Source organism: Apiospora kogelbergensis, assembly GCF_038363985.1.
Source record: "Apiospora kogelbergensis strain CBS 113332 chromosome Unknown utg000005l_segment0_segment0, whole genome shotgun sequence".
Lineage (NCBI taxonomy): Eukaryota > Fungi > Ascomycota > Sordariomycetes > Amphisphaeriales > Apiosporaceae > Apiospora > Apiospora kogelbergensis.
Genome location: NW_027117422.1, coordinates 1334182 through 1358075, shown reverse-complemented (window position 1 = coordinate 1358075; position 23894 = coordinate 1334182). Strand labels below are relative to the sequence as shown.

The following is a 23894-nucleotide window of genomic DNA, read 5'->3' as shown; positions in this document are numbered from 1 at the left end:
CCTTCTCCCTCTCTCATCCATCTTATGGATCTTGGATAACCCAATCTTACCATCGTTACATCCGCCGACCCCATATCGACACCATGGCTTCCGAGGATACGATCCCTGTGCTCAAGGTGCTAATCATCGGCCCATCCGGCGCCGGGAAGAGTGCTTGTACGTTCATTACCTGACCAATCCGCCTTCCTTCGTTCGTGAATGCGTCGATCGGCCGCATCCTCATTGCCCTGCTACAGTCGTTTCATGCATCTCGGAGGTACGGAAGTTAACATGAGAAACCACAGTATTACTAAGATACTGCGACGACCAGTTTGATCCCGAATCATCCACTGCCACAATAGGCATTGACTTCAAGGTGAGACACTTCCCACCAAGCAAGGTGAAACCTTACTGATCCGAATTACATAGTCAAAACACTTGGCTGTCCACGGAAAGGCCTATAGATTAAACGTATTCGATACGGTGAGTTGATCATTCGGAATCTACGTGCCTGCCATACCGTAGCAAAGAACAAGTCACTGACGGAACTCCAAGGCCGGACAGGAGAGATTCCGCACTCTTTCCACAAGTTACTACCGAGGAGCGCATGGCGTGATCCTAGTATACGACATCTCCAGTCGAGCAAGCTTTGTCGGCATGGAGAAGTGGATAGATGAAGCCAAACAGAACGCGGCCCCGAACGCAGTTCTCTATCTAGTAAGTTGCCGATGAATTTTCTAGGGGTCCGGATAATGCAGAGCTGACACGCGCATTAGGTTGGAAGTAAGCTTGACAAGGTAGCTGGAGGCGGCCGGGCAGTAACATACGAGGAGGGCCAGGCCTTTGCCGAAGCGAATGGAGCCTTATTCTGCGAGGTCAGTGCCAAGACGAAGGAGAATATCAAGAGACCCTTCGTGGAAGTCGTGGACCAAATCGTACAGACACCCGACCTGCTGGTATCCCCGAGATCCAATAATACGGCCTTAAACATCGGTACCCTGGGCTCTGATTATTCCTCTGCCTGCCCTTGCTAGCCAACCTCTGCAGCCCCTTTGGTACTTGGTCTAGCCGTAGCTCAGCTGTTGTGTCAAGATGCACAGGGCAAACAAAGCATCGGTTTAGGTTGCTTTTGGGTCATGGCTTGGGGTTAGGCGTTATGGAATATATACACATGCAGGGCGGTCCCCCCCCTTTTTCGCGCGAGCGTCTATGTTATTTATATAGCTGGGTATCACCCTCTAAAGAAGAATGCACCATATCCCCTATCGTCTATATTTATCATGCAGCTGATCCGGTGCAAGCTGAGTACTGCAGTTATTATCATGCAACCAATTTGTGAGAAGTCTTCTCACACCCGAGACACGTGCTCAATTACACCACAATCTATTCATCTTTCGGTCCTAAGAACTCGATCACAGCTAAAACAAAGCAAGACTGCGTTAGCATGCACACTGACTGTGTGATATGGGCAAGGGTATCAGTCAACACCACTCATATTTATACATACCTTTCAGGAACTCTTCAGGCTTCTCCGAAATGACCCAGTGGCCGGCGTCGATATCGACAAGCTGGAAGCGCGGGAAGAAGCGGCCGATCAAGGGAATGACCTCGTCAGGCACGTACTTGCTTTGGGTGCCGCGGACGAAGAGGGCGGGCCGCTCGAAGCGCGACGTCTCCGGGTCCGTAAAAGGGAAACCACCCATCTGGTCGAGGTGGCGGCCAAGGATGCCCAGGGGCACGCGGAATTTCTGTTGGGGTTCGCTGGGCTCGGGGCGGTGAAGGTTTCCCAGGAGGAATTGGCGGATGGGAAGTTCCTACAGATATCTTTCGTCAGTCTTCTGGGGGGGGCGGGAATGGTGGTTTGTTTTTATATCGGCAAACTAACCTTTTCGTAGTCTTGGAGGATCTTGTCGGCTTCGCTCTGCTTCGTCACGCCCGCCTCCTCGATCCTCTTCATGCCTTGCACGTACTTGCCGAAGCTGCTGGCCAGGATGGCGTCGACGGGCGCATTGTCCACAGACACGATGTCGCGGATCAATTTCGGTTGGGCTAGGGCGAGTGCCATGGCTGTCTTGGCTCCCCTATAAATTGCGCGGGTCGGTCAGATATTGTTGTACTTTATATTCTCCTTTCTCTTTGCTCTCTTCCTCCATGCCGTCATCTCTTTTGGCCTCGTCGCGCGATTTTGCGCCAACGGGTATATTGTTGTTTACGGGGCCAGGGGCGGCAAAACAACGTACATTGAATGCCCTAACAGAGTCGGCTGCTCCAGCTCGTGTTCCTCGATGAAGCCGGCGACGTCATCCGCCATGACTGTATAATCGTGCTTGTGGTCGTGGGGCGATTCGCCGTGGTTGCGCAGGTCGATGGCGTATACATGGCGCTGGAGGTCGCGGGCCAGGACCCTATAAAGCAAACGTCTGTGTCAACACCAACCGATTCGCTCCATTATCGCGGGCCAGGCCAGTAGCGGCGCCGGGGATTGCACGCACTTGCTTATACTCCGGTTGTTCTTCTTGGATCCAAACAGCCCGTGCATGACGATAATGGGCGACTCGTTCGCAGTGCGACCGCCTGAGGTCGGCGCGTGGTGGTCGTAGGCCAGCGTCAGACGGGTCGCGGACGAGTATTGCCGGATCGTGATCGCCGGTCGGATTCGGGAGGAGAGGCTGGCCAGCCGGAAGGCGGCGGAGGCGCCGGGGCGGGACATGGCGAGGAAGGGGCTCCGGGGAGTCCTTGTGGCAGCGCAAATGAACACGCAAGGTACGGCACTCAATCAATGGCACCGGCGGCGGCGGCAGCAGCAACGACAACAAGAAGCGAATGCTACGGAAGACTTGCCTGGGCTTTCAACAGCTTAGGAGTTTGAAGATGCGAAGCCCCCCTTTGATAGGATGCGCTCACCGAATAACGGGAAATTTTTGATGGCCGGGGCGGGTCCATCGCGAAGGCCGCTGGCAATGTGCAGAGAGAGAGCTTCACAAATTTGAGGGTTCGGTTAGTGCCGAGCTCGGAGCGGATCTAACGACGTCATCCCAACTAGCGTTCGTTCAGCCATGTTGGATTACCATGCCGTCGGTAACACAGCGAATCTGAAGCTGGTGTTTGTTCAAGATCTCCGATTCCCATGCGGATGGCTGCTTCTGAGGATGGACCTGCCAGGTATTCCCTGTGGAAAGCGGTTGACGCCGAACTACTATTGTGCTATATCTACTAGATCCGATGCGGGCATACCGGTTGGTACATGTAAGCGTACTGAGTATTCACGATATAAATACTTACCGAGCTGGAAGAGCCGTGCATTATGACGCGCGACAGTTAGAATCTCTTATGAAGTAGGAGGCTTTGCCATTCCATTGTCGATGATGCACTTTGCAGTGGACGAGGGGTCGGTCTGCCAAGAGGCTAATCTCAGCCTTATTGCCGACCGGGGTCTTGGCTGATGTGAATCCCGACGCGGCCGGATTTCAACCACAAATCTACCCAACTCCGTGTGACAGGACAGCTTCGAACAGACACCCCATCCCCTTCTGGCTGTCTATTATTCCCTTTCGGTACTAACAGTGCATACCGCTGAGTAATGGGCTTTGGACCCCGGCCAGACGGCTTTGAGCTTGCTGACCAGCCCGCCAGGCCACGCCGTTGTGCAGCATGGACCCTGTGCAGGTGCAGCCTCAGTCTGGCAAACAACCACAGTCCGTACCGTATGGCCAAGCCTGTAGCAACTGTTCGCACGCCAAGTGCCGTTGTATACCCCAGATCAACGGTATCTGTGAGAGGTAGGCCACAATCGCTGTTGTTTCTCCTGTACAGTCCGGACAAGATCTAATAGCATGGCTTTTTTTTTAGATGTCAGCGACTGAGGAAAGAATGTATCCCGGCCCCAAATGTACGGAAACGCAAACCCAAGACCCCGACTTCCACCTCAAAGCGAGCTCGCATTGAAGAGAAGCTGGACGACCTGGTCTCCCTGCTCCAGTCGCAAAATGCCGCCAAAGCTCTGACCGACCTGGGCGGCAGTGGTCGGACCAATGTAAGCTCTCCAGCCTCCCAGCCTTGGGCGTCCGAGTCCCTGCAAGGAGACGGGGAGCTTGGTTGTCCTGCCAGTGGTTTTCCCGCCGCAATCCTTCCGTCTGGTACCATACCCCGACCGGAGGTCCAAAGCTTGCGGGGCCCGGCATTGCCACCGCTTGCCAATGCCTCCTACGAAACCCCTGAGTCGCTCACGGATGCGACTGACGTCGGCGGGGCCTCGTACGCTGAGGCTGAGGCCATTCTCCATGAATTTCGCACGAAGAGGCTCCGCCACTTCCCGATCCTCTATATCCCTCCGGAGATGAATGCCCAGGCCCTTCAGCGCGACCGCCCCTTCCTGTGGCTGTGCATCAGGGCTGTATGTTCTCGATCCGTCAATGAGCAGAATGCTCTTGCGGACAAGGTGCGGCAGATAATTGCCAAGAAAGTGGTTGTCGATTGTGGTCGTGACCTTGATTTGCTCCAGGGTATGCTGGTGTTTCTTGGATGGTAAGTGCTACCCAACACAGAGGTAGCGGAAGACTGGCTATTGACACGTTCAAGGTGTGCGTATTTCTCATATGGGAGGCCATTTCTCTGTAGTAAGTACCATTCGGCTCCCCAGCGGTATATGTAGATCAGTGGCTTGGTAAGCTGAGTCTTGTTTGAAATAACTGACCATTGTTGTTCATAGCTCTGTGCAGCATGGCAATATCAGTAGCCTTTGACCTTCGCATTACCAGATGTGAGCGAGACGATAACATAGTGAACTCTAACATGAACTGTTTCACGGCCTATACCTATCGCAATGTGCCAAAGGGTCTCAACATCCCGCCTCCTAGCAATGAGACTCGTCGAGCACTACTCGCATGCTTCATCATTTGCACAAAGTAAGCACCCAAAACACTCGGACCGAGGCTCGGCTAATTTCTCCAGTATCTGTTCGTTCATGAAGTTTGATGTCATCCAATGGTCGCCACCCCTGTCGGATTGCATGGCGAAGCTGGCGGAGAGCCACGAGACTCCTGCCGATGAGATACTCATCGCTCTAGCAAAGATCGCACGTGTATCAGAAGACGTGGCCCGCAATTGCAAAGGACCCGAAGACCGAGAAAGGGCGCCTTCTTCGCCGTCTATGTTTGTAAAGGCGTTTCTAAACTCGCTTGAGCAAGTGAAGCAGGGGCTTTCTCCCGGGGTCCTGCAACATGGTGAGTATCTGTTGACCATTTCCATATTCAAGATGTTGCTGATCCAGATGAGCAGATGTGGTAACAACAAACATACAAAGCACGACAATATTGATATATGAGCTGGCTACCTACCACCAGCCCCCGTCAGTATATTCCGGTTTCGAATACAAGCGCATCGAATACCTACACATGTGCCTACAAGTCACGAAGGCGTACCTGGAGCGCTTCCACAAGTTAGATGCCGCCGCCATCGCCGTGTGCTGTTCGTCGGTCATGTTCCACTTCGCCTGCGCGATGAAGGTGCTCTACCGCCTCCTGCTCCTCGAGGACCCCGGCTGGGACCGGGTGGAGGCCCGGAAGGAGGTCGACATCGTCCACCACCTCGAGCAGGTCGTGGACAAGTTCGAGCGGGCCCACATGGCCGCCGGGATCGACAACTCAGACTCGGAGGGGAGACATCTTCAAGCGAGGCGCGGCCGCGCTGCGGCTGACGGTGCCCATATGGCGAGCTGCGCTGGACCAGATCACGGGAGGAGAGACGGGACGTGGCGATACGTCGCTTGGCGACGGAGGCAATGGCGGGCACCCCGGGGGAGTAGGAGGCTCGTGGAACGGGCATCATCCGGTCGACACGGTTCTGACAGAGTCGATGGAGGAGAATTGGCTGTCCGAGATGTTCCTCACTTGGGAAGGAAGCTGAGAGATTTTGTGGATTTTCGTAAAAATAAAAAAAGTAGCTGGTAGGCCCCTTAGAGTTGTAAGATCAGATTGTTGCATTTCCCACCTTCTTTTAATCCGGGATGCTGGGCGCAATTGTTGTTCTTTCCGCCCCTCCCTCTCAAGGGAGAAGGCCAAAATACAACGCACGGAAGGCTTTGCTGTCGGAATTTGATGTCCACTGCTCGCTTCCGGGATTGGTTTCAGAAGGGATCAGCAACATCATTCCTTACAGTAAACGAGATAGCCCGTTGGCGTGATCACTAACTACGTACGTTGGCAGCATCATAGACCAACCACCTTGAGGGAATCGACAAAGTCAAATCCGATCGCAAATTCCAGGTGCACAAGGATATCCAACTGCAAAGGGCCGTTAGACGTGGCGTCTGGGGGGGCTGCTGGTTCGAGAGCCACGGGCGCTGCGTTGTTCCCGATATAAGCATCCCAATTAGGAAATCTGCTGATGCGGCGTTCGGGATTGGGTGTTACGCTTTCCGCATGGCAGAGAGACGTGCGCAGCACACCTCCTTCAATACATCCAATTGAATGATAGTACCTACTTGCTACTCCTGCTGTATTCACATTGCTATATAAAGCCTATATCCGTCAGCTCGCTCCAAAGAGATAGAGAAGAAAACCGCAGAAACATGAATCAAAGACACTTGGATGAGTACCGCATCTGCAATGAACCGGCCTTGATTCAGATTTCGTATTACGACCACGACACAGGCCATAGTCCTCTCTCATCTCTGCTCTCTCCGTTTCCCTGGGTTTATCTCCCTCGTTTCGTTTGCCAGCTCTTTTCTCCCCGTGTTCTACTTGCTTGCACCAACGATAGCGAGGAGAAGAAACAAACTCGGCAGTACTGGTTGAGATTAGATATCTTCGCCAGTTTCCCTTCGCATTTGGTCCCTGCTAGACTACCCCTGCTACAAGTTTAACAACAACAAGCAGTCTCCCCAGAACCTACAACAGCAAGGCAATGGAACCGACACCTGTGGCCGCCGCTGCCACCACCCCTGCTGTGGCTGGGACAACAACTCCAGTACCGGTTCAAGAGAAGGGTTCCTGCGCACCATCTCCGGCAGCAACTGCCGAAACATGCGGTGACCGTGACCTGGCGCAAGAGAAGACGGCCGAGGTTCTCGAGTACATCACGGGACTCAAGCTGTTGGCCGTCATGGTCGCTGTTGTCCTTGCCGCTTTCCTCATGCTCTTGGATATATCCATCATAAGCACCGTGAGTACTCACCCTGATTAGTAGGAGGAACAGCCGGCGTACTGGTTTGCTGTGAAAGTCTGTCTTTCTAACTAAAAACGAGAACAGGCCGTCCCTCGTATAACGAGCGACTTCCACAGTCTACCGGATGTGGGATGGTATGCTGGAGCATATCAGTTGGCCAGGTGAGCGAGCAACCCGATCATTTCTTTTCCATGTATTCCATTTTATGCGTACATATATGCGAGCATGGGGTTTTAGCTCTCGTTGTCGTTTTGTTTTTGGTGATTTTGCTGACTAGTTGGCGGCCTCCCCTTACAACAGTTCGTGCTTGCAGCCCCTGACGGGGAGGATTTACACCGAGTTCAGCGCCAAAGTATGTACCGATGATTTGAACACACGCATATTTCGATGTTTTTTCTAATAACGATAACTTCAGTGGACGTTTCTCATCTTCTTCTTAGTGTTTGAAGTCGGCTCGTTGATATGTGGTGTGGCCACGTCTTCGCCCATGTTTATTGGTGGTAGGGTTATTGCCGGTAAGCGATTCCAATTTGGGACCCGTGCCTCCATAATCCTCTTGGGACATGTTGTTGCTTCTCCTGAAAGTGCAATACTAACGTTGGGAGCCAATAGGCCTGGGATCATCGGGTCTCATGAATGGAGCCATGACGCTCGTTGCCGGCGCTGTTCCTTTGGCGAAACGGCCCCGTAAGTGGCTTTAATATGTGATTATATTCAAGAGAATCCCTTCGACTCTGTGGCAAACGGGCGAGTGACCACCTGCTGATTCATATATTGCAATAGTATACACGGGCCTCGTGATAGGAAGTGAGTAAACAATCCCGTACCCCTGAAGATGCCGCGAGTACTGACCAGTTATCATGTCTATAGTCGCACAAGTGGGCCTTGTGTGCGGGCCTCTGATCGGCGGAGCTTTAACAGAATACTCGAGTTGGCGATGGTGTAAGTCCGCTTCACCCCCAACGTCCCGTCTTCCCGACCTGGCTCCCTTTGACCGTGGCTCATGGTGTATAATCAATAACAACAGGCTTTTACATCAACCTACCCATAGGCGGTGTCACGGCCGCATTCCTCGTCATGACCCACGTCCCCGACATCACCGAGAAGCCGCCCTTCACGCTCGCCCTGCTGCGCCGCGTCGTACCCGAGCTCGACCTCGTGGGCTTTGTCCTCTTCGTGCCTGCCGCCGTCATGTTCCTGCTGGCGCTCCAGCTCGGCGGGCAGGCGTACGCCTGGGGCAGCGCGCAGATCGTCGGGCTCTTCTGCGGCGCCGCCGCGACGGCCGCCGTCTTCGTCGGTTGGGAGTGGCGCGTCATGGGCGACCGCGCCATGCTGCCCGGCCACCTGCTGAGGCAGCGCGTCGTGCTCATGAGCGTCGTCCAGGGCATGTTTGTCATGGCCAGCACCACCGTGGCCAGCTTCTACTTGCCCATTTACTTTCAGGGGGTGAAGGGTGTCGGGCCGACGCTCAGTGGCGTGTACATGTTGCCGAGTATTCTTACTCAGCTTCTCCTCGTCGTGGTTTCGGGGGCTTTGAGTTAGTATCACTCTGCTTGCACCAGGCAGCATCTAGTGTTGCCCAGATGCGCTGCTGACAAATCCCAGTCTCCAAAATCGGATATTATCTCCCCTTTGCTGTCTTTGGCGGCGTCTTTAACTCCATCGGCAGCGGATTGCTATCTACCCTTGCGCCCGGCACGGAGACGGCCAAGTGGGTTGGGTACCAAATCATAACCGGTGCTGGCAGAGGTGCTGCCATGCAAATTGTTCGTCCTATACCCCTTTCTTCTTCTCTTGTATCGTTTCTTCTACTTCTTCTCCACTAACCTTGTCTGTCTGTCTCTATCAGTGCATCATCGCCATCCAGCACGCGCTGCAGCCAGCGCAGATCCCCGTCGGCATGAGCGCCATGATCTTCGCGCAGAACTTTTCGGCCGCGATTCTGACCGTCGTGTCCGCCACCATCTTCACCCACAACCTCGGGGCGGAGATCGCCGTTCGCGCCCCGTCCATCTCGCCCGAGGCCGTCTCCGCCGCGGGCGCGAGCGGTGCGGCGGTGCATGCCCTGGTCCCGCCCGACAGCCTGCCCGAGGTCCTGGAAGGGGTGCTGCAGTCGTACGCCGATAGCTTCGATCGCGTCTTTTACCTCGTGACGGCCTGCGCCGTCATGACGTTTGTTGCGGCTTGGGGCGTGGGGTGGAAGGACACGCGACAAAAGAAGACGGGGACGGTACAACAGCGAGGAGACGGGGCTGCTTAGAAGGTAATGGGAGGTACTCTAGAAACACCATGTACAAATCAATAGCCACCCACAATCTTGTCTCGAATTTCAAGGCTGACCGAATGTCGGTTATACGGCGACGACGCGGGTTGCCCGAGCAGCTAGTGGTTGGTAGTTTGCGTTAGGCAGACCCAATATTTTCGGCCTGCCAGCTTGCAGCCTCAACCCATCACTCTTCACTATATGGAGTTCCAATAAGACGATCAAACAAACCGCCCGCGTTCCCTACATAAGATTCCTCGGCGATTGACGTACAATCAAGATTGTTCTTCTTTTCCATTGTGCGTAGGAATATCGTCTTATTGGTAGGGAAGAACAAAAGAAGGTGCAGTAAACCCCAGTGGATTGACGACCTGCGACTTAATACACCGTATGTACGGGCGACAGTGGAGATTGTCGTCGATCATTGAACAGGGTCGAAAAACGACTGCCTAATTTTAGATCGTACGAGCACAAGAGTGAGAATGGACGGCTAAGGGGCGACACAGCGTCCGCATGCAACCTTTTCATGATCGGATCCTGAATACTGCTGGCTACCTCCTCCTTGTGTGTACCCCTCCTGCCCCCGGCTTACAGAATTGCTGCTGCCTACCTAGAGTCTAGATAGCCTGTAGACTGCAGCCCAAGTCAGAACCCATCAATGGCCTCCACTTCTGCTTCTACATTTAGCTCCTCAGTTACCGCGTCGGCCCCGCCGGCCGCCGGTCAACATCAACAGGCTGCCGGCTTTCACGCCATGCCGCCGCCGCCGCCGCCGCCGCAGCAGCAGCAGACATTCCACTTGACGCCGGAGATGGAGGAAGGTATCAAGGCCGCGCTAGCCGCAACAAACCCGGACCCTGCCTCCCGCTCACGGAAGGAGAAGAAGAACCGGTCGGCCTGGAACTTGGCCAAGTACTTCTTGCGTTACACAATTCTCCTGGTTAGCGTGGGTATTGTTGTCGCCGAATTCATTATCGCCATGACCCAAACCGCCAACCTGGATACCGCGTTAGGTGTCGTCTGGGTAAGAACACCATTCTTCACCACTTTCCCCCTCCCTCTCTCCACTCGATGATTCGGACGCGTTAACAAATACTCGCAGGGTTTACTATTTGCTTCCTGGCACACGTGGAGACTGGTTCGTGTCCTAAAGAATAAAGGCACCGAGATCATAACGCCGACGAGCTTGGTCATTGACGGGTTGCTAGTGGCAGTAGTGGTAATCTGCATTGCTTTGCTCATGTGGAAGTTGATAGATGGGGGCATTCAAAGAAGAGGGTATAACGAGGACTGGGGGTATGCTTCGCAACAGTCCCGTGGAGTGATTTTGGCCATAATTTCACTCGTCGTTGGGTATGTTGTTTCTCCTCCATCGCCTTCATTTCCCAGGGCTGGATGTTTTCATGCCGTGCTAACTAGGATGGATCAACAGTGTTGCCCAGTCTATACTGTTTCGACGATCATGGGTTGAACACGAACATAAACATAACCAGGACTGGGCGGCAGCAGGCGGAGGCGAGTCGGCCATGCCGACGTATCCAGCGGCGCCGCCGCCGCCGGCCCAAATTGTCGTCCATTATGTTCAGAACACATGTCCGAAGTGCGGTACTCAGTCATGGCCCCAGCCGGGCGAGGAAACGAACGAGCACATGGCGAGCAAGGGAGACATGCAGCCACAGGCTATCCCGCTGTCACAGCTGCAGCACTTGCCACGAGCTGCTGGCTGAAGGGCGCCGCACTTGTTATTGACTCTCGCTGGAGTATGATGACAATTGAGCAGACATTACGGGGAAAACAGGATGTTCACAGACGGCGGGTTCTCTCGAAGCACCAATAACTCGACAGCTGCGTTGCGTTGAGTATGCCCTGTCTGGCCTCTAGTTCGCAACTTGAACAGATGAGTTGGCTTGGTGTGCAGGCCAGGCAGACCCCCATCGACGCTGTAGTTGCTCCGAAACGGAAAGCTAGGTCTCCCCAACGTGCTGCAACACAGATGGGACAAGCGATGGCATCCAGGGCCCAGATATAGCATGTCTTATTTCTTTGCACAGATATGAGACATGCTGACGGGCCCTGCGGCTATTGGTCCGAGAGAAACCCCAAGGGGAGCAGCGACCCGGCGTGTGTTTACACTACGCACTACGCGATGCAAGTCATGAAAGCGCCAGAGAAAACACGATTGCATGGATGTATGTAGGGAGGATACACATTGGGGGCAACCAAACTCACCACTCACCTCTATGCAATATTCCTGACTACATCGTCATGCCCCCGCAAGCACGTACCATTGCCATTGCCTTGGTTGCTGGCTGCGCGGTTGCGGTACTTAACCTTAGTTAGTCTCTTATCTGTTATCGGGCGAAAATTGTTCAACCCCACCAAAATGATCCCTGGAAGTGGTTGCCCCTCCATCATAATTGGCAGTGGCCAAAGTGTGTGTGAGTGTGAGGGGCTGAGTCGCAACACTTGATTGTCCCAGTCCCCTTTGAATGACCAAGTCAGCCCGAAACTCGAAGCCAATTAATTTTTCCCTCCCTGGCACCCAGCATCTTCTAGTTTTTCGCAAAGTCTCTGCATTCGACTTTCGACAAGACTGTAGATTTGGAAAATTCTGAATATTTTCCACCCATACTAAAACCAGTCACATTCGCTTGTGATTGACTTCCGAGCCTCTCGACTCTTCGCATTTTCTATCGAAGCGGGGTAATCTTTTTTCGACGCTCTTTATACCCAACCGACGATTTCGTCATCGTCGCCTGCCTTTCTGTCCATCGACAAAAGGTCTTCCATCAACCACCCATAACCACCATCACCATGGTTTCCTCGTCCAAGGAGAAGAGACTCGCCAAGAAGGCCGCCGAGGGTGGCGAGAAGAAGACGCTCGTTTCCAGATCCAAGGCCAACTCCAAGGCCGGCTCCAAGGCCAGCTCTGTTGCCGGTGACGACGATGACCAGAAGCAGTCCAAGATTGATGCTCTCGCAGCACAAGCAGACAAGGAAGGCCTGAGTGATCGTATCACCACTGGCGTCCTGGCATCTACTCCTACAAGCAAGGACGTCAAAATCATCACCGCCACCTTGACCTTCCACGGTCGCGTCCTTCTCAACGAGACCACCCTCGAGCTTACCCTCGGTCGCCGCTACGGTCTCCTCGGTGAGAACGGCTGCGGAAAGTCTACTCTGCTCAAGGCCATCGCTGCTCGCGAGTACCCCATCCCCGAGCATGTCGATATCTACCTTCTCAACCAGGGTGCCCCGCCCTCAGAACTCGGCGCCCTCGAGTGGGTCGTCACCGAGGCCGAGAACGAGATGAAGAGACTGGAGGAGCTCTCCGAGAAGATGCTCGAGGAGGACGGCCCCGAAAGCCCTATGCTCCTCGACCTCTACGACCACATGGACAAGATGGACCCCTCTACCTTCGCCACCCGAGCCTCTCTCATCTTGACCGGTCTGGGTTTCGACAAGAAGACCATCCACAAGAAGACCAAGGATATGTCCGGAGGATGGCGTATGCGAGTTGCCCTCGGCAAGGCTCTTTTCGTCAAGCCCACTCTCCTTCTGCTTGATGACCCCACTGCTCATTTGGATCTCGAGGCCTGTGTGTGGCTGGAAGAGTACCTGAAGAAGTGGGATCGTACACTTGTCCTCATCTCTCACTCCCAGGATTTCTTGAACGGTGTCTGCAACAACATGATCGATATGCGCAAGCAGCAGCTCATGTACTTCGGTGGTAACTTCGATTCTTACACCAAGACCCGTGCTGAGCAGGAGATCAACCAGATGAAGGCCTACGAGAAGCAGCAGGCTGAAATTGCTCACATTGACAAGTTCATTGCCAGTGCCGGTACTTACGCCAACTTGGTCAGACAGGCCAAGTCTCGTGAGAAGCAAAAGCAGAAGATGATTGAAGCCGGCCTCATCGAGAAGGTCGTCGATGACAGAGAGTTCAAGTTCCGCTTCGCTGATGCCGAGAAGCTGCCTCCGCCAGTGTTGTCTTTCGATGACGTCACCTTCTCCTACTCAGGAAAGTCCGAGGATGACCTGTACCGTAACGTCGATCTCGGTTTCGACATGGACTCTCGTGCTGCGCTGGTGGGCCCCAACGGTGTTGGCAAGTCTACTCTGCTGCGGTTAATGACCAACAAGATCAGCCCTACTGGTGGTACCGTAGGACGACACACTCACTTGAAGCTCGGCATGTACTCTCAACACAGTGCTGAGCAGCTTGACCTGACCAAGAGTGCTCTCGACTTCGTCCGCGACAAGTACCGTGAGAAGACACAAGACTACCAATACTGGAGACAGCAGCTCGGCAAGTACGGTGTCTCGGGTAACTCCCAGACCGCTTTGATGGGCACCCTGTCCGAGGGTCAGAAGAGCAGAATCGTATTCGCTCTCCTGGCTATTGACGCACCCAACATGTTGTTGCTCGACGAGCCTACAAACGGTCTCGATATCCCTACCATCGACGCTCTCGCCGATGCCATTAACCACTTCGATGGTGGTGTGATTGTCGTCTCTCACGACTTCCGGTAAGTCAACCAAACTCCAGATTTGCCACTTTAACGTGTTCGTAAAGCTAATAATTCGTACAGACTGTTGGACAAGATCGCCAAGCAGATTCTGGTGTGTGAGAACAAGACCATCACCCAGTGGGATGGCTCAATTGGTGACTACAAGAACTACCTGCGGAAGAAGATGTTGGCTGCCGGTGCTGTTTAAGGTGGCCCGTTTTCTTGGCGCATTTCGGTCGTTTACTTTTGGGCTTGATTCATAGAGAGGTCTGTTAGCATGCATTTTAGGATGCGGCTCATTATAGATTGGGAAGAGTAGTCGCACTCTAGGAATCATGAGGGCTTCCTAGTCAGGAGCCCCGGGTATGACAAAAAGCTATATTTGGTCGGGAATAGACGTTGATGAACACATATCGAGGCTCCCATCGCGATTCGGGTCTGTCGTAACGCCATTGCCTGCAGTGAATGCCTTGTCTCATTGCTATCGTTGACCATGTGTTCGACTAGGACGTTGGGTTCATCTGGAAAAGGAGAAGCATTGTTCGACTCGGACCACAATTACCGCGCAAGGTCAATAATCGGGACTGACTGGCATAATATCCTCTCTGGTCAAGTATGGAGCTAGGTCGTTCTCCGTGACGGTGGCAGAGGCCAATGAAGACAACCCAACCAATACGATCTACTGAACCGACAGCGTGGAGTGTAATATCGTGTTGCTCGAACTAGACTTTGAGAGGTACTCGCATCCATTGCGTGAGGCATGCCCCGGAGTCAACGTCGGGGCGAGGGAACGCCACCTCTAGGAAGGAGACCTTCACCTCGGGGGCTAATCCATTCAGAGTGACAAATGAGGTTGTTTAGTATATATAGGGGTTATATGACACTAGTATGTTGGTAGGGCATGATCAGTTCTTGTAGGCCCTCTTATAGCCAATCTGTGTACGACAGGTGTGTACAGCTGGGCTGCTTTGTTTTCATGTCGCTTGCGTAACATCGCGCTCCAGATAGTACACTCACATCCGGGAAATACTGGGTTTAATCCTACTTGAAATCAACCAAGCTTACCATACAGAACAATGAGCCCGGAGTTGCTTGAACTGGTGTGATTTTGTCCTTGCGATTTTCCTACAATCAGTGCCCCAATGTTCACGTAGTAAGAACCACGGGCTTACGGCCACGATCATGCAGCATCGTTGTGACGACGACCATAAGGGTATGTGCGTACCACCAATGATTGCGCACCTTGATGGATAATTGCCATGCTATTTCCAACCGGCAGCAATGACGTTGGTAGATAATATCGAAATTCATAACGATACCTCCTAGATAATGATTCCTATATCCAGATATAATTACAGATGGGGGTGAACGTCCTTAAGCTCAGCCTACGATATCTTCGGACCAGCTGAAACGGTTCAAGCCCGCCGATATTGGGATGCAGAGCGGAAGTCAAACGTATTGTAAGTAAGGCCTGGTATAGGATAACAATGGCTATCTTGGGGGCCGGGGCATGGAATCCAAATCTGCTGTTTTCGCAAGACAGACGCGCTATCTCATTTAGATCTTAGGCTGATATGTCGATATCTAGCACATATAACAGATTCACGCGCCCTTCCCACGCCCTTACGAACATGAGGGTTGCGATGGAGCTAATCAGAAAACATTTATGCATCATAGGCAGCGCGGATACATATTTCATCATGTTATAGGTACTTTGGTGCGTGCAAGTCTATATTATGTCCTTGATGCTGTCTTCGTATTCAAGTATCGAGTTGCTTGAGCAAAATATCCGGCAGGATGATGATGAAGCTATCGCGAGTATGGAGATGCATGCTTCCTTGTGCTATCACGGGCCCCACCTGGAAGGTGGAGTAGCAAGCAACGCACGAGTCGCTGAGACGCCTCAGCTCGGCCCAGTCTGGAAACATCAACTGGGGGCCCTGTTTAATCGAGATCCACAGGGCAGGCAGGGGCGCATACTTGGAAAAGTCGCGACGCCTCCGCGTGGGTTTGCGCGTAAGTGTGTCTATCTGCTCTGCATGGGCATCGTGTCGTGTCGTGTCGCAACGTGCCTGTAAAGAGGTTACACCGCAGACCCAATGCTTCCATGGCAAAGAAAAACAACCACCCTTTAGATTCTTGTGCAGATTGCTCACTCAAGCCGCGCTTTTGCACACTTCCTTCCGCTCTCGGAAAAGGTTGGTTTGGAGAGGGCATTCCCAGGGATAAATATAGCCGTGTACATCCATCGCCGGCTGGGTGTCATTGCCAAATGTAATTGACTGGGTAATGGCTGGGGCTTGGCCTGGCCGGGGGATTCGGGTTGCATTGTTAGGGTAGCTGCATACCAGCGTCCTATTGGGCGGCTCGAGCAGGGATGGCGTAGGTGTGGAGGTGGGTTGTCTGGACGGATCGATCATCAAGACTCCCCATTCCCATCCCATCCCATCAGACGCACCTGTTCTGGCACCCGGGTTCGACCCTTTCGGCGAGAATTTGGCGAGCAGGAAGCGAGAGAGAGAGAGAGGGAGAGGGAGAGAGAGCTGCTGGTCCAGCGTGGGGAACTGTCCCGTCACATCACCAGGCTGCTGGCTACCAAACTTCGATGGGTCTGCGTCTCGTGCAGGAAGGGGAATGAATGTGTCTATTATTGGGCTGGACTTCTCGCAATCATGGAAGGTCGTGGAGGCAAATCATTAGAAGCTGCTCAACCTCGACAGCATCCGTCCTTCCCGCACCACACCACACATATCGCCCATCGTCAATACCCTCTCCGTTGCTCCTTCGCCTCCGTTTCTCTCTCATCGCTCTTCGCCTGGGAGTTGCACTTTTGTCGCATTCCTGTACATCTGTGGCAATCTAGATTAGAACCAGGCCCCTTTCGAGTTAACCCACCCCGGTGTAGACTTCAATACTCCAAGCACGTCGTATTTCATATCTTCACTCCAGGTGCTATACTACCGTTCTATTGCGCACACGTTTTTCAGTCGACTATTGCCCCGGTGAAGGACTTATAATCGACCGACACGCTGTGATCCCCCAACCACTACCAGTTACATGCATATCTACACGGCGTAGCAAAATATCAAAGCCCGGCTCGAGGAACCAGAGCAGGCCAAGAGACTTCTTCTGGTTTTCGATTCCGCGATCTTGGTTGATTCTTCGTCTTCCTGCACCTCGCCCTCCGAGTAGCGTGGGTTATATGTCTCACATCCATACGCCTGGCCGAAGAATGGTGTCGATGCGCTAAAAAGAACACTGTACGGACCCGGAACAGCGTCAAGATCGCCGAACAGCAAAAGCATCCGGTGCTTGGGAAGAGAAGTAGAGAGGGGAAAGCAAATACTTATGCTCCAAAAGACCAATGCAAGAGACCAGAACACTAGCGAGAGATGGATTTCCATGCGACAGTACTGCAACAGACGGAAGACGGCGGCCACGATAGATCGAGGAGGAGATCGCATGGTGCATACACACCATTCCACCAGCAGCAAGCCGCTCCCGGGCAAAGCGCATTCGCCAGCGCGACATCGCCGGGACTTCCCACTGCGCCAGGACCACCTCGCCAATCCTCCTTTCTCGAAGGGGTGATGAATGAAGTTGGAGGAGTTCGACGAAGTGAAACCGAAAGGGGATCTACGGCAAGCTCAAGACACAGCACTAATGCCGGTGGTGCTGGAGCTGGTGGACTCCACGGGCAGCAGCACGTTGGAGCAATTGGAGAAGAAGCTCAGACTTTGACCTGGAAGGCAGTTGGACCCAAAGACGCCAATGCTAATGAGTTGAATACCACCGCTACTAATACGGCCAACGCCAACGTAACCGTGGTGAGATCTCCGACAAAAGCGTCAACGCAGCAATTGCTGCTGCAATCAGATTTTCACCAGCCCGCGCCATTCCATCCACCGCAGCATCGTCCACACCCTTCTCCTTCTGCTACCTCTTCTTCTTCGCCCACAACCAATTCCCTTTCCATTCCCACCCACAACCACCTCCCCCTTCATCCATCAAATGCTGCCCCATTAATCTCAACACCATTATCCTCGGCCGAGGCCACCATCACGACGCGACGCCCGCCACCTCTTCTTAATCACAACGACCACCACCCATCACCACCACAACACTCATTTGACCCCTACGCGTCCTCGCATCTCCCGCCCACTTCATCGTCAACATCATCGTCGCCGTACACGACCCATACCACCGCATTGCCTCCTCTGGCTCCGCCGCCAGGGGCCTCTGGCTCATCAATCGCCATGGCTTCACCCGGCGCAAAGAACGGTGCATCGCCGCTACAACCGCCACAGCCCGATCGCCACCAGGCAACTGCGCGCGAAAAGAAGTCTGGTAGCTTTTACGATCCCTTGACGGATACGACCAAAGAAAGACGGCCGTCCGACTCGTGGTCCAACAATAAGCAGGTGAGCTGACATCGAGTCCCATATAACTTTTTTGGTCAAGACCCTCCCTACCAGACACTCCCCCTTAGAACAGCGCGGCAGTGTCGCATAGTATACTGTATCTTGTACTACTTGTGTAAACTCCATCGTGTATTATTGGAGATAATTGTACTCAAGCGAGAACTGCCTCTGCTCCTCCCCCGGTTTTTTATGTTGTAGCATAGCTCCCTTGGTGAAGTGGATGTGGCTGCTTGGAGGTGCAGACCTTATTCGCGTTCCACCAGAGTTTGCTCTGCGTCAGATAAAAGGTGAACCATGGTGAAGCATCGGCCTTGTCTGAAGGGGGGTTTTCGCCGATGACAATGAATGGCCTACATCTCTAATTGCAACACCAAATTGTATTTCCTTTTTTTCAATGGACAAAGTCGATTTCGCATCAACACAACGGCTAACCTTCTCTCACCTCCATCAACAGTCGTCACGCAACGACCCTTACAGTGCCGGTTATTCGCAGCGACCGAAATCCAACGGATATGGTTCGCCATCGCCTGTGAATGCAAATTTCCCAGCGCGAAGCCGCAGCCCTCGCTCGCACTCCAAAACCACCAATGGTGCAAGCGCTGATCCGCCCAGCCCAACCAACAAAGCATTAAATCTGGCAGTATCTCCCTCGCGTCATCGCACCCAGCCAGAGCCTGCATCAACTACCAGCCTTCCTGCCTCTACACCTGCCGCCTCGTTACCATCGATCCTGAACCCCGAACCCGTTGCATCTTCTATTACCGCGGCAGCCCCGGCCAGTGTAAGTTCATTTTTCTAATTACCCACTACATATCGATATCCATGATCGACACGACCTCGTGTCATCAACCTTCAATATAGCATCGTGGCCGACCGTCCACGTCAATAAGCATTCCAGCTAACTTTCATAACTAGACACCGAGCCGTGCAGCTGAACTCATGTCCTTCTCCAATATCCTGTCCAGTACCGATCCTCTGCCGAAGCCTGCAAGGCCGCCGATCATGACCGAGAAACGGGAGAAGCCTGCTCGAAAGAGCAAGGGACGAGAGGCCCAGCTTCGAGACTCGGAAGGCGGCGCCTCCAAATCCAAGTCGCGAAGGTCATCTAGCGCGTCTAGGGACCCTCCTGCCAAATCTGCCAGTAAGCGACAGTCTAATGGCCAGGCAAAAGCCCGGACGCTCTCGGCCGACAAGGAGAAGAAGATTGAAAAGCTCTTGGAACGGTTGGATACTGAAGCAGACGACATCGATCTGTCTGATCTCGACATGGAGCATGACTTCTACCTCGACCGAAGCAAGAGGCGCAAGCTCAACTTGGAGAGGGACGAGACCGGAGATAGAAAGAGCCGCCGTCTCGAACTAGTGTCCTCTATGGGCAGGAGGCTTAACAGTCACGCTGCCCTAGGCAAACGACGATACGACGAGATTTACTATGAGGAAGCTCTGCAAGAAGTTCGAGAGCGCGAGATCTTCGCCGAGAAGGAGCGCAAGAAGGACATGCAACGCAAGCGTCGCCGCGAAAAGTCGATGCAGGTCACCATCGAGCAGAGAGAGGCCGCGCTGGCCAAGGCTCTCGCCACTGCGAACGAGACCGAACGACAAAAGCTCCTTCGTGAGGCCGAGAGGGCTAACAAGAAAGTCGAAGCCACCAAGATGGTCCTACAAAAGGGCATCAAGGGTCCGGCACGTAACCTTGCGCCATATGAGCCCAATCTGGAGGGCGGCACCATGTCTAGCTTCATCATGGGCACTAGCGATGCCGAGCCAACCAGCACCAAGAAGTCGAAGCGATCTGGAACTCGACCCAAGAAGTCCAAGGAGCAGAAACAAGCCGAGAAGGACTCTGCTGAAGCAGCGCAAGCTGCCATCGATGCTGGCGAGGAGCTACCGAGCAGAGAGGAGACCAAGATTCGCATCAAGCTTAACAAGGGCTCCTCTAAGGACTCCAAAGACAAGGATCGCGAAGGGCGAGACAGCACGAAGGAGCCCAAAGAAAAGGAGAAGGCAATCGAGGAACCTCCTGCTAACCCCTTGGAGACCAAATTCCAATCCAAGGGCTACAACCAGATTTATGACCAGATCTGGCGCGATCTCGCTCGTAAAGATGTTCCTAAGACGTACAAACTTGCGGGCGACTCCTACGCAACGAAAGCATCCAACCTGAAGAAGACGGCCATTCTTGCCTCCAAAGAGGCCAAGCGCTGGCAGCTACGAACCAACAAGGGGACCAAAGACCTTCAGGCAAGGGCCAAGCGTTGTATGCGTGATATGATGAGCTTTTGGAAGCGTAACGAACGCGAGGAACGAGATCTACGCAAGGCGGCCGAGAGGCAGGAGATCGAAAACGCCCGGAAGGAGGAAGCCGACCGAGAAGCCGCGCGGCAGAAGAGGAAGCTCAACTTCTTGATCTCGCAGACCGAGCTGTACTCTCATTTCATTGGCAAAAAGATCAAGACCGATGAGGTGGAGAGGAGTACTGACAACCCCGAGATTGCACCTGCTACGGATGCTGCGTCGGCCGAGAAGAAGCTGAACGTTGCCGAGCCCACTGGCCCAGTCGGTTCCAAGGTCACTAATTTCGATGCACTCAATTTCGAAGAAGAGGATGAAGAAGCTCTGCAAGCTGCTGCTGTGGCCAACGCGCAAAACGCCATTGCCGAGGCTCAGGCGAAGGCACGAGCATTCAACAAGCAAGACACAGATATGGACGAGGATGGCGAGATGAACTTCCAGAACCCCACAGGACTGGGCGACGTCGATATCGAGCAACCCAAGCTCCTGAACTGCCAGCTCAAGGAGTACCAGCTGAAGGGTCTCAACTGGCTTGCCAATCTCTACGAGCAAGGTATCAACGGAATTCTGGCCGACGAAATGGGTCTCGGCAAAACTGTCCAGTCCATCTCTGTCATGGCGTATCTAGCCGAGGTGCACGATATCTGGGGCCCTTACCTGGTCGTGGCACCTGCGTCGACCTTGCACAACTGGCAGCAGGAGATTGCAAGATTCGTCCCCGAGTTCAAGATTCTCCCTTACTGGGGAACCGCAGGCGACCGAAAGGTACTGCGAAAATTCTGGGACCGCAAGCACCACACGTACAAGAAGGATGCGCCATTCCATGTGCTCGTCACGTCGTACCAGCTTGTCGTGTCTGATGTTGCCTATTTCCAGAAGATGAAGTGGCAGTATATGATTTTGGACGAGGCTCAAGCCATCAAGAGCTCGAATAGTTCGCGTTGGAAGTGCCTGCTCAGCTTCCACTGCCGTAACCGACTGCTGTTGACCGGAACTCCGATCCAGAACAACATGCAAGAACTGTGGGCGTTGCTTCATTTCATCATGCCTTCGCTGTTCGATTCCCACGACGAATTCAGCGAGTGGTTTTCAAAGGACATCGAGTCGCACGCACAGAGCAACACGACGCTCAACGAGGACCAGCTTAAGCGGCTGCACATGATCCTCAAACCGTTCATGTTGCGGCGTGTGAAGAAACACGTGCAGAAGGAGCTTGGTGACAAAATCGAGCTCGACGTCTTCTGCAATCTTACATACCGCCAACGCGCCTACTACCGTAACCTGCGCAACCAGATCAGCATCATGGACCTGATCGAGAAGGCTACGTTGGGTGACGATCAAGACTCGGGTACCCTGATGAACCTGGTCATGCAGTTCCGAAAGGTCTGTAACCACCCGGATCTTTTCGAACGTGCCGAAACGACCAGTCCCTTCTGCAGTACCTACTTTGCCGAGACAGCTTCTTTTGTCCGAGAGGGGACTAACGTCACGGTCGGATACTCGACGCGCAGTCTTATCGACTATAGCCTGCCGCGCCGAGTATGGACAGAAGGAGGTCGGCTTTACAAGGCTGGCAAAGACAATGAGAAGGCCGGGTTTAGGAATAAATACCTGAACCACATGATGAACATCTGGACTCCCGACAATATTCGCGATAACGCAGAGGGGAATGACACCTTCTCCTTCCTTCGGTTCGCTGATACAAGCCCACAAGAGGCCTACAAGGCTAGCCACGCCGATGTGTTCACACGTGCTGCTGGTCTTGTCAAGAAAGGAAACCGACTGGGGCACCTCAATGTCCTCTACGACGAGCCTGAGGATAAGAAGTTTACGCCGGCCCACGCTCTCTTCCAGGTATCTGCCCGGAACGATCGCCGCGCCTTAGCAGAGGTAACAAGTGAGGGTATCCTCGACAAACTCATGAACCTTTCTCGCACCAAGTGGCGGAATTCTGGCTTGAGCCGAGTCGAGCAGGCAGCTCTGCCCGGTGCACTTGCGCCGCCAATCGAGGTATCCTGCGAGGGCACCCGTGCTCCTCTTACAGAGCGGGACGAGACCTTCTTCAACATACCGATGCGCAGGGCTCTGTACGGTCCTAGCAGCGTCGAGGAGAAGGCCTTGATCACCCAAAACATACCCGTAGAGCAATATCCGTCCACGGCTCTGATACCACGCCCCGACAACGAGAAGACCAAGTTCACCAACATCACTGTGCCCAGCATGCGCCGGTTCGTCACCGATAGTGGCAAGCTTGCGAAGCTGGATCAGCTGCTGTTCAAACTCAAGGAGGAGGGTCACCGTGTATTGCTTTACTTCCAGATGACACGCATGATCGACTTGATGGAGGAGTACTTGACCTACCGCAACTATAAGTACTGCAGATTGGATGGCTCTACCAAGTTGGAGGACCGCCGAGATACTGTGCACGACTTCCAGACTCGACCTGAGATCTTCATCTTCCTTCTTTCTACACGCGCTGGTGGCCTGGGTATCAATTTAACTACGGCCGACACCGTCATCTTCTACGATAGTGATTGGAACCCTACAATCGACTCGCAGGCCATGGATCGTGCCCATCGACTGGGCCAGACCCGCCAGGTCACTGTGTACCGACTCATCACGCGCGGCACTATCGAGGAACGCATCCGGAAGCGCGCTATGCAGAAGGAAGAGGTGCAGCGTGTGGTCATTTCCGGTGGTGGCTCTCGTGGCGTCGACTTCAGTGGTCGTCGTCCTACAGAAAACAGGAACAAGGATATCGCGATGTGGCTTGCGGATGATGACGAGGCCGAGATGATCGAGCGTAGAGAGAAGGAGCTTCTCGAGAGCGGCGAGATCGAGAAGCAGACCAAGAAGCGTGGTGGTGCTGCTACCAAGCGGAAGAGAGAGGCTGTCAGTCTGGATGACATGTACCATGAAGGTGAGTTTTGCCAGCAACGGGACCCCCCTCCCTACATTTTCATTTTGCTAACATCCTATCAGGCGAGGGACATTTCGATGACGGTAACAAGCAATCGGGCACGGCCACCGGTACCGCCACACCGGCCGAAGAAGTTCCGGCACCTGCGAGCAAGAAGCGTCGTGGCGGCGGCAGCAAGAAAGCGAAGACCGCAAAACAGAGGCTCGCTCTCGCAGACGGCGAGATGGATATCTGATCCTATTGTATTGATTAAAGGGAGGCTGGGAAAGGGGCACACAAGAGGATGTGTGTCCTGGCGATATTATACGTGCAAATGGGCTCTCCCACTCCCAGTGAGAGCG

General features: G+C 53.7%; 8 protein-coding genes across 8 annotated transcripts; 6 read left to right on the top strand and 2 right to left on the bottom strand.

The window, feature by feature from the left end:
* Nucleotides 1–83: 83 nt before the first annotated feature.
* On the top strand, nt 84–1013 carry PG998_007025 (rab protein; the record flags this gene model as incomplete). The annotated part of the gene is made up of 5 exons (XM_066873841.1): nt 84–156; nt 285–355; nt 409–462; nt 535–696; nt 756–1013. 5 exons carry the CDS (start codon nt 84–86, stop codon nt 1011–1013), a joined length of 618 nt encoding a protein of 205 aa, XP_066729786.1.
* Nucleotides 1014–1362: 349 nt separating this feature from the next.
* On the bottom strand, nt 1363–2689 carry PG998_007024 (uncharacterized protein; the record flags this gene model as incomplete). The annotated part of the gene is made up of 5 exons (XM_066873840.1): nt 1363–1397; nt 1487–1793; nt 1865–2060; nt 2220–2384; nt 2472–2689. 5 exons carry the CDS (start codon nt 2687–2689, stop codon nt 1363–1365), a joined length of 921 nt encoding a protein of 306 aa, XP_066729785.1.
* A 941-nt stretch (nt 2690–3630) lies between these two features.
* Nucleotides 3631–5883, top strand: PG998_007023 (uncharacterized protein; the record flags this gene model as incomplete). The annotated part of the gene is made up of 4 exons (XM_066873839.1): nt 3631–3758; nt 3829–4372; nt 5355–5676; nt 5828–5883. The coding sequence occupies 4 exons, from the start codon at nt 3631–3633 to the stop codon at nt 5881–5883; spliced, it is 1050 nt and encodes a 349-aa protein (XP_066729784.1).
* A 999-nt stretch (nt 5884–6882) lies between these two features.
* On the top strand, nt 6883–9403 carry PG998_007022 (efflux pump protein; the record flags this gene model as incomplete). The annotated part of the gene is made up of 10 exons (XM_066873838.1): nt 6883–7140; nt 7228–7277; nt 7444–7495; nt 7559–7658; nt 7756–7830; nt 7927–7950; nt 8014–8085; nt 8171–8680; nt 8749–8909; nt 8993–9403. The coding sequence occupies 10 exons, from the start codon at nt 6883–6885 to the stop codon at nt 9401–9403; spliced, it is 1713 nt and encodes a 570-aa protein (XP_066729783.1).
* A 661-nt stretch (nt 9404–10064) lies between these two features.
* Nucleotides 10065–10481, top strand: PG998_007021 (uncharacterized protein; the record flags this gene model as incomplete). Its single annotated transcript, XM_066873837.1, has 1 exon — nt 10065–10481. The coding sequence occupies one exon, from the start codon at nt 10065–10067 to the stop codon at nt 10479–10481; it is 417 nt and encodes a 138-aa protein (XP_066729782.1).
* Nucleotides 10482–12220: 1739 nt separating this feature from the next.
* On the top strand, nt 12221–14128 carry PG998_007020 (ABC transporter ATP-binding protein ARB1; the record flags this gene model as incomplete). The annotated part of the gene is made up of 2 exons (XM_066873836.1): nt 12221–13938; nt 14002–14128. The coding sequence occupies 2 exons, from the start codon at nt 12221–12223 to the stop codon at nt 14126–14128; spliced, it is 1845 nt and encodes a 614-aa protein (XP_066729781.1).
* Nucleotides 14129–16985: 2857 nt separating this feature from the next.
* Nucleotides 16986–17384, bottom strand: PG998_007019 (uncharacterized protein; the record flags this gene model as incomplete). The annotated part of the gene is made up of 1 exon (XM_066873835.1): nt 16986–17384. The coding sequence occupies one exon, from the start codon at nt 17382–17384 to the stop codon at nt 16986–16988; it is 399 nt and encodes a 132-aa protein (XP_066729780.1).
* A 1959-nt stretch (nt 17385–19343) lies between these two features.
* On the top strand, nt 19344–23788 carry PG998_007018 (DNA helicase INO80; the record flags this gene model as incomplete). The annotated part of the gene is made up of 2 exons (XM_066873834.1): nt 19344–23553; nt 23616–23788. The coding sequence occupies 2 exons, from the start codon at nt 19344–19346 to the stop codon at nt 23786–23788; spliced, it is 4383 nt and encodes a 1460-aa protein (XP_066729779.1).
* Between the last annotated feature and the right edge of the window lie 106 nt (nt 23789–23894).